Here is a 9,563-nt window from a genome sequence, read left to right on the forward strand (position 1 = left end):
TAGATGGGGGGGGGGGGGGGGGTCACGTAAAGGGGCACAGATGCAAAACAAAGCCAGCAGACAGAAAAGTGCAAACAAGTCCAGATAGGACTGTGCTCCTGTTGTGGTTGAGTCACAAATTGTGCTTTTGACCTTTTCCTCTTAATGTTTACAATATAAGTACACTTCCTATCATTCCCCTCGAATGAAACACACACACACTCACACGCACACACACACACACACACACACACACGCACACACATCTGGAGGGTGACTTTTAAATGTTTTTTTGTCTTCCTCCCTCTGCAGCAGCCCCAATTACCACACAAATAAAGATTTTTTTTAGACAAACCGCCAACGCTATTTATCAGTGTATAAATCCCAATACGGCTTTCCAACATTTACCTTTGGTCATTAAATAGATTTCAATAACAGAGAAATTTAATTTTGGTGGGGATCAGACAAGATAAAGGAATCAGATGTTTTTTCCCAATGGCACCAAAGGAAGTGTCAACACTACAGAATCATTTGGCTTTGAGGAAAATCTGCTCTACCCTTCAGTGTATCAGGAGGGGGAAGCAGTGCACCGTTGTGTATAGTGGGAACAGAATGCTGCTGACCTTGACTAGTGATGTGGGGAGAATATTTGGAAGTCCTCTTCAATTCCACCGACATGCCTTTCTGAGGAAGCAAATTCTAGGCACTCCTAAATCTGAGGCTGAAGTTGCTGAAGGGATTGAAAAGCTCCATTATTTCTTTCTGGATTTGTGGGGGCACAGGTATCCTGTTGTCTCCCACACAACTTGAACTCTTCATCTGAAAGTCACAAAGAAAGTTGCATTATCATTGTATATGCATTTTTCTTACAATTGAAATGACCGTGTGAGGTAAAGTACACGCATAAAGTGCAAGCATACGTGTACATGACACACATGCATGACATTACGTGCTTGCACAATTATACTGTGAATGATCGGCCAGGATATTACCTACCTTATCTGCAGCTTTAGCCTTGATAACGAGCATACGCGGCTCATCCACGTGCATTTTCAGTTTGTGACTTGCACTCCAGCTATCAACAGATGGGAGGTTATAAAGGCTCACTTTGTTCGCTTCAAGTTTAAAGAGACTTGACTTATGAAGGGATTTGAGCTGTGAGAGGAAAAGATATCGCACACGTTCAGCCATGGCAGGTTAGTCACTGCGTCAATGAACAATTTAAATTTATACCCATAAGTAGTATGTGTGTACAGTATCTTTTTAAAGAGTAAAATGAATCTTTAATCATATTTATTTTAAATTTCATTTATTCAATCCTTTTTTTTACAGGAAAAGATGAAAAGGGGAAGCCAAAGTCAAAAAGTGTGAGTACTAAAAGTATTTTTTTTTCAACATACGTAGTATATTGTGAGAGTATTCATAATCCAGATTCTTCATATGTTGTACTCAACAGTACTTGATTTCTCTACAATTAATCTGTCTGGCATCAACAAAGGACTAATTGCAATCGAAATGTCTTGTCCTACAGGCTTTGGTGTGCGGCTACCCAATTAGCATCTTTTTTATTGTGGTCAATGAGTTCTGTGAGCGCTTCTCGTATTATGGCATGCGAGGTGAGTGTTTTTGTTGACAGACAATGAATCTCAATTTGAGGCAAGCATTGTAGTTAAAGCTACATATAATTAGATTGTGTTATAAAATCATTCTGAACTCTTTCACCCTTCCCTGCGTGCAGCTGTGCTGGTGCTTTACTTTAAGTACTTTCTGAGGTGGGATGATGACTTGGCCACAACAATCTACCATACCTTTGTTGCCCTCTGCTACCTGACCCCAATCCTGGGCGCCATTGTGGCCGACTCTTGGCTCGGCAAGTTCAAGTGGGTCTCACGGAATTTTGTCTGACAGCAATCAGAACATAAGAGTCCATAACTTTATCACTCTTTCCTCCATGCAGGACTATTGTATACCTGTCCATTGTGTACGCATTGGGGCAGGTGGTCTTGGCAGTCAGCGCCATCCATGACATCACTGACACCAACCATGACGGGACCCCGGACAACATGACCTTCCACGTGTAAGCGCTCAGGCATCGTGTTGGACAAGTTGTGAAACACATCAGCTTGACCGGTGGCATTCTTCCCGCAGAGCTCTGTCTGTGGTGGGTTTGTTGCTCATAGCCCTGGGAACAGGAGGCATCAAACCTTGTGTTGCAGCTTTTGGGGGAGACCAGTTTGAAGACCACCAGGTAGGGTCATCTTAAGTGGAATATGAACCAGAAGTTTGAGAATCAGATTGTTTTTCTTCCAAACACAACCCTGCTCATCTCCAAAAGTGGGCTTGGGGCTAGTTTTCTTTACCCGTAACTTGGGCCTTGGACAGGGTAGCTGGAGTTAAGAGCATTTTGAATTAGCAGTCAGTGATGGCTCAAACCTTCAGGCTTTTACTAGAGCACAAAACAAGTCAGAAAAAGCCTACTAGAAGATCTGAACTTTGTTTGGGGCTAATCAGAGGCACTTGTGGAAATATTGGCTACATGACATGTTATCATAACTTCAGTGACAATTTTCTGCTATGTGTTTTGACCATATGACTATTATCTCTATAGCCAGCTCACTTATCTGATGCTTCTCAGCATTTTTCTGCTGAGGTGTTTATTACCAATAGGAACCTCTGTCTCATTGGCTTGAGAACATTGTCCAAGGCCAAGTACAAAGATTATTGCATGTTGCATAAGAACACAGGTTGACCTTTTCAACATTTTGTCTCCATCAGGAGAAGCAGAGAAGCACTTTTTTTTCGATTTTCTACCTGTCCATCAATGCAGGCAGCCTGCTGTCCACTGTCATTACCCCTATCCTCAGAGGTATGCTCGGAGATACTGTATCAAAACAGCAATGAAGTTGGTGAATTGATACCTGAAATAATGTTTGTGTTGTATTCTAGCTCAAGAGTGTGGAATACACAGCCAACAGAAATGTTACCCGCTGGCTTTTGGTGTACCCGCAGCCCTCATGGTTGTTGCTCTGAGTAAGAACACATCAGTTTGTTTTGCTTGAGTCAGGTTATTAGTACATATTAACTATGTTAAATGTTAAATATTCATCATCACAAAAATTGGTCACACTCTTAAGCTCATCGCTTCGGAGACTGTTTTACAAATAAATAAAGCAAGAAAATAGTGGTCTTGATTATACGTAAAACAAATAGAAAAGTTGCCTTTTTTTTTTAATGTCAGAGAGAGTACGCAAAAGTTAGAAATTCAGTATCGGATGCCTAGAGCACCTGGGGTCAAAACTCAGAAGAATGTTTTTTTTTTTTTTTTGAGGTACTGCATTTTCAACTGAATTCCTCCTCCAAACTGTAAATATTTTATTTGACTTTGTTGATCCCACAAAACAATTTCTAGCATGATATGAGAAAAGATTGTAGAACACTTTTTGTGTAGTGTCTCAGTGGCAATGATTGTGTTTATTTTGTGTGTGTCTGTGTGTCTCTATGCAGTTGTATTCATTGTGGGAAGTGGAATGTACAATAAGACGGCTCCTCAAGGAAACATCATGATTAAAGTCTGCAACTGCATCGGGGTATGTGCACCGACAAAAGCCCTAGAATTTGAAAATGTGGTTCCTTCTTTTCAAATATGCACAATGTGTTTTCATGGAATCATTTTCTTCTGCTGCAGTTTGCTATCGCTAACCGTTTCCGGCATCGTCATTCGATATACCCGACAAGAGCACACTGGATGGACTGGGCTGAAGAAAAATATGATGTAAGATCAGAATATTCGCACATAAAACACCTGACATCACAAATATTCCTGAAAATGGATGTGAAAGCCAAGCCCAAATAACAACCAAAAAATTAATTGCGCTAAAACACACGAATTTGGTTGTTGCCTCTTATACTATGAAAATATGCCGCCTACTGACTGTAAGCAGTGAAGAATGACTTGCTCACACGCTTGACAAGCAACAGTTTGGCAGATCAATAATCAAACAGTGAAAAACACTACTACAAAACATTAACACTACACTAGCAAACCCTAACCAACTGATATTTGGAGCGGTTCAACATATGCAGACAAATAATGTAATGATACTCAGAGGTATATATTCTTTATCCTCTGCCAAGAACAAGTTCTATCACTACATCATACCGAAGAACTGTGACTGTCATCATGTATATTCATGCGCCCTGTGTTTGGTTGACGACCAGTTCACCGTGTCAAAAAACACGTTACAAGAGTTTTTGTTGCCATTTTTTCGATGGAACATAGCCACGGCAAAGAATATTCATTTCTATGGTAAAATATGAGCATTGACTATCCGACTGGATGGAAAAATAACTCACCTAACCCAAAAAGGCCGTTAAATTTTTTCCTCTGGCGATGATATCCCTCTGTGTAAAATGTTTATTGCGTTCTTTTTTTTCTTTATCATACAACAATAACATTCCTTCTCCCGCTTGCTGTTGTAGAAACTTCTGATTGCCCAAGTAAAGATGGTGGTCAAGGTGCTGTTCCTCTACATCCCTCTACCAATGTTCTGGGCTCTCTTTGACCAGCAGGTGACTAACCCCCTACCACCGGCCTCACTCTTATTCATGTATTAAGGGAGCAAACATAATCAAGGCAGCTCTGTGTCTCCTTCACAGGGATCAAGATGGACCCTCCAGGCGACGACCATGAACGGTGACTTTGTAAGTCTTCAGTGATAGCAATACTTGCTTTAGTTCACACAAAAATGATTAAGATCATTTCTGTTTTCAACAGGGAGTCCTTGTCATCCAGCCTGACCAGATGCAGGTGAGCTCTTTTGTGAATAATCATAGCCAGGACCTATTTGAGACAAATTAAGCAAATGAAATTGCGGCCCGCCAGACGGTCAACCCCATCTTGATCCTGGTTCTGGTGCCAATCGTGGACAGTGTGGTCTACCCACTCATCTCCAAGTGCAAGTTAAACTTCACGTGAGTGTTGCATTCACGTTCTTTGCTTTCTGCTAGTCTCCTTTCACCTTGATGAGAAATACATTATTCCGGGAGTCGTCATTCCATGAAAGAGTTTCGTTTCCATGGTGACGATGTAGGTCAAATTTGTCGATCACTAATGCAAGAGATGCAAGAATGGCCATTTTTCGAATCCTCATTTGATATACCTGCGAATTTTTTTTTAATCATTCAATATTTATTCACAACACGCTTCTCTAAGTTAAATATAACCGAGCTTTAGTACGTAGTGATTTTTTTTCACGTACCGCTAGAGGCAGACTGCGTACCACGAGCGATACGCTTATCTCACCATGGGAATTACCGATGTAGCTGGTTCGTGGCCATGAAGAGGAAAATTGGCTTGATGACTATCAGTGTAATTAATTTGTGCTTACAATATTATTGCAGTCCTTTGAAAAGGATGACCGTGGGGATGTTCCTTGCCGCTTTGGCATTTGTTGCTGCAGGCCTGGTTCAGCTCCAGATTGATGTGAGCGTGACACTTGCAAAAACACTCACACACAGGAAGGAAACCCATTAGAATTTTCACACCTTTTTTCACCTTTTTTTCTTTTAGCAATCCCTGCCCACCTTTCCATCCGGCACTGAGAGCCAAGTGAAGTTTCTCAACATGCTGGACAAGCCATTAGACATCATGGCTGGGCCAGAATCTTTTAAGTTGGATGCTTTCACGGTAATTAAGTGCACAGACGACAACAGCCGCGTATTGCATCTTACCTGACCTACTCACTAATTTCTCTTTGTCAGGCCAACAATGACTACCTGACCTTCGAAGACTCATTTTCTCTGGAACTGGGCCCGGGCGCTATTTATCCAATCAGCCCAAGTGACGGGTCTCGGAGTACTGTTGTGATCCTTCAGGATGGGCCTCTGCCTAGACCTGTAGTGGTAAGGAAGGCTAGCACGTGAGGTCAAGGAAGCATGTCTATGACTTGAACGTAAAGTCCAATTTTTTTTATCTACAGTTTGATGACATCACGTCCAAACCGGAGCAGGGAGCTAATGCTATAAGGCAAGTTAATGATTTCAACTTGGGAGTATCAATGTATGTAATTTGTTCTCCTTCTACAGATTTTTCAATGGCCTTGGCTCTACTTTAAATATAACAGTTGGCAATCTGGACTTCAAGGAGGTTAATGCTTCAGACATGTCAAAATATTTGACACTACCACACGGGAAGTACGTGAGGAGTTTTATTTATTTTATTTTCTGCTCATATGTGAACATCAACATACTATAATGCTCTAATTCTCACTTTTTCTCTTCACACAATCAGTGCGCGGTTCCTGATCAAGAACAATACAGGAGAAGAGTGTGTCTACAACCAGCAGCTTGGCTTCGGCAGCTCTTACGTCTTGATCATCCCGCCCACTTTCACATTTGGACCAAATGTAACAATATATTTATTGACACGTGTTCTCGGGAGAGCTACAGCACTCCGCTAAGGCTATGCATCAGAGTGATTTGTTTTTGTCCTCCAGTGCGGACAGGAGATCCGTCAGGTGATAGACATCAGACCAAACTCGGTCCACATGGCCTGGCAGATTCCGCAGTACTTCCTAATCACTGCAGGAGAAGTGGTGTTTTCTGTTACAGGCCTGGAATTCTCCTACTCACAGGTGTTCTTTGCATTCTCTGCATTTTGCACATTGTTACAGTGGCTGACAATATTTCGAAATATTCTTGGCAGAAATAAAATCTCAGCCTTGTTTAATGTGAACACTTACTGATACATAGAGAATATTTATTTGTGGTTCTTACCATAAGTTTCAGAACCATTCACATACAGAATATTGTTCACTGGCTCTGAAGCTGAAACAATTCATTATTATTTTTTTTTTTTTAAACGATTTGCTTACTGTATTATTTCACACAAATAGTTTGCGGTACGGCTTGCTGTTCAAATAAGTTATGTCCAAACTGTAACTTCTTTTCAGGCACCCAGCAACATGAAATCAGTGCTGCAGGCCGGTTGGCTGTTAACTGTTGCTGTTGGTAATATCATTGTGCTCATTGTTGCTGAGGCAGCAACACTTGAGGATCAGGTGAGTGCTTGGTGAAATGTAAATAATCATTAGAAGGATATTTATACATGTAATAATAATCGTTGTATTCATCAGTGGGCCGAGTATATTCTCTTTGCATCCTTGCTGGTGGTGGTGTGCTTCACTTTTGCAATCATGGCCTACTTCTACACGTACACTGACCCAAGCAAGATCGAAGCTCAGTTCAGAAGGATGGACCCTGAGGATAAATGGAAGAACATGGATGGAAAGGACTCAGTTGAGCGTGGTAAAGAAAAAAAGTATTCAGATTCCAGCTCGGATGAGGAGGAAGAAATCACACAGACCAAGTTGTGAAAAAATGGAAAGGTTCAGACCCACAGTATTTACCTTTGTATTCACACGCTGCTGGTTCTGTGTTCATTGTCTTTGGTTGAATGTCAAAAGTGACTCGATCCGTGTTTGGTAAAATGATTTACGATTTGCAGGAGGTACATTTCTATGCAGGTGTATTCTACTTTGTCCTGTTACTGTAAATTCACTATCAAATGGCTTATTTTGCACTGTGTTGCAGCAACTTATCATTGCCATTTTTGTTTTTGTTTGTAATGTTCTGGCAGGTAATAACATTGTCGCTTTGTAATCACTGGTCTGGCACCAGGCGTCCAATCATATTTCAGGTATTGCCAGGAGTATGAATCATTTGGGCTTGACTGTTGACTGTAGATGCAAATTTCCCATACGGCTGTCATGTCATGTCACAAACATGACATATCATTTGAAACCATATTGTGTAGCAATTTTATATGGGCAATTTTATAGTTTGGGGTACCAGGATAACTTGGCAGGAATCTAATATGTCTTTTAAGTACAGCTTGGTAAAAGATAAGTGAAAAGCTAAAGTAACAGGAACATGTTGATTTAATTTAAAAGATAAAGAGCCGGTGCAGCGTCATGTAAATATAATCGTAATCTTAAGGAAATAAAAATGTGTTTATTGTGGGATTAGTTTGCTAATACTAACAGTGAATAAAGAAGTTGTAAGTTGGTGATTTTTTTTTTCCTTTCTTTAATTCATTCCAGGCATGTTAAAAAAACAACTCAAAGTTTATTCCAAGCCTTCAGACTGATTGCACATTCTCATTATGGTCGTTTGATCACTCTTGTTTGAAAAGTTAATGTTCCCCCGTGTTTTGCATTTGGTCTGTTATGATAAGGTAAGCTTCCAAGTTATATAAAAAAAAAAAAAAAAAAAAAAAAGAGCACCCCCATTGCATGCGCATTACCAAATGAAGAGCAGGAACTACTCCAAAATGGGTCTTGTTTATTGACTCAGAAATGTAATTTATGAGTGTTTGAATGAGCCTGCTTTCCCAAGTCAAGCTGACTCTGTAATCAGGCATTTATTTCCCTGAGGAAGAACGATGGGCCACTCAGCACATTTACCATGATAGATGATGACAATCAGAAGGAAGGAAGTTTGTGTTCCTTTTATTAGGACATTCTCTTTGCTTTCACCAACATACATAGAAGTATAGAAATAATGGAGTGGCCTTTTAACTATGACTTATGTTCACTGAAGTCCCATGTGTTCACAGCATTCACAAATTTGTATCGTCGCAGAATTTTTTCAAAACCCATCGTCTATTTTCCATGCAGACAGGTAATATAACAATACTCACGGGCATATAGTCACCATCCATCTTGTCCGTCCATCCATCCGCATAGTCTTTATTCTCTGCAAAAAAAAAAAAAAAAAATCAATACCATTGCAGTTTAGTCGTAGTTGCAAACGCCTTTTTCATTTGTGTTGTCATGACTACATACTATATTATACCGTCATACAATCAGTGGCCAAGTTATGCACACAAAATCCGTGTGTTTTTATATTAAATATCATTTCCATTCATTTCAATGAGGAAAGGAGATTCTAAATGAGGTTTTTGAGTTATTAACACAGAAAAAATAATTTCTACCTAAAGGCATTATTGTAGCTAAATGTAGGTGTTCAGCATTATTGTCTAATAATTGAAATCCACAAATGATAAGTATTTTGTTCTTTATTTCTAGGAGCTGGTTGTCCAAATCTATTTTCACACTGCTCCTATGTTAGCATTGCTTAAATAAAGGTCCCTCTGCAGTACTTGAATGTTAATACAAAAGTGTTAGGTTTATTGCCAAGGAAAGTTTTCACATCACGACAACTGTGGTGCATGCTAGAAAGAGAATAAAATACTAGCGTGGTAAAGTCACTGTGACATGAGCCATAAATATAAATCAGTGGGGGGGAATGAGACCATTTTCAATATGGAAGATTGAAGGCACATCAAAGTAGGTGCATGTATTACAGCCAAAAAAATCATTGGTGTGTGTGTGAATGAACACACCATTCACATTGATTGCATCAAGCCCATGATATTTTGTATGTATGATTTAGTTACCAATGAATATTTTCACTCATGTTCATGCATTTACGTAATCCGTATTTTTGGGTTAACGGGGATTACATACATATATTGTTTTGTATTTACGATATTATATTGCGTTTGAGTACGTTATATTTACTTT

The 9,563-nt window shown here is 39.9% G+C and overlaps 1 protein-coding gene across 1 annotated transcript; it reads left to right on the forward strand.

Moving 5' to 3' along the window:
- The first annotated feature begins 1,042 nt into the window (after positions 1 to 1,042).
- On the forward strand, positions 1,043 to 8,047 carry LOC125988375 (solute carrier family 15 member 1-like). The gene is made up of 23 exons (XM_068649866.1): positions 1,043 to 1,175; positions 1,312 to 1,346; positions 1,511 to 1,595; positions 1,718 to 1,859; positions 1,937 to 2,056; positions 2,128 to 2,227; positions 2,755 to 2,845; positions 2,926 to 3,009; positions 3,484 to 3,566; positions 3,665 to 3,751; positions 4,459 to 4,548; positions 4,636 to 4,680; positions 4,754 to 4,786; positions 4,862 to 4,950; positions 5,380 to 5,461; positions 5,549 to 5,665; positions 5,740 to 5,880; positions 5,958 to 6,004; positions 6,064 to 6,171; positions 6,269 to 6,383; positions 6,474 to 6,611; positions 6,930 to 7,037; positions 7,113 to 8,047. The coding sequence occupies exons 1-23, from the start codon at positions 1,169 to 1,171 to the stop codon at positions 7,350 to 7,352; spliced, it is 2,187 nt and encodes a 728-aa protein (XP_068505967.1). The 5' UTR covers positions 1,043 to 1,168; the 3' UTR covers positions 7,353 to 8,047.
- The last annotated feature ends 1,516 nt before the right edge of the window (positions 8,048 to 9,563 follow it).

Source organism: Syngnathus scovelli, chromosome 2, assembly GCF_024217435.2.
Source record: "Syngnathus scovelli strain Florida chromosome 2, RoL_Ssco_1.2, whole genome shotgun sequence".
NCBI lineage: Eukaryota > Metazoa > Chordata > Actinopteri > Syngnathiformes > Syngnathidae > Syngnathus > Syngnathus scovelli.

Excerpts from the sequence above, each read along its gene's own strand:
- LOC125988375 (XM_068649866.1), top strand. Across the intron at positions 1,596-1,717 it reads CTCGTATTATGGCATGCGAG|CTGTGCTGGTGCTTTACTTT; the intron begins GTGAGTGTTTTT and ends CCCTGCGTGCAG. Across the intron at positions 5,881-5,957 it reads CTCTGCCTAGACCTGTAGTG|TTTGATGACATCACGTCCAA; the intron begins GTAAGGAAGGCT and ends TTTTATCTACAG.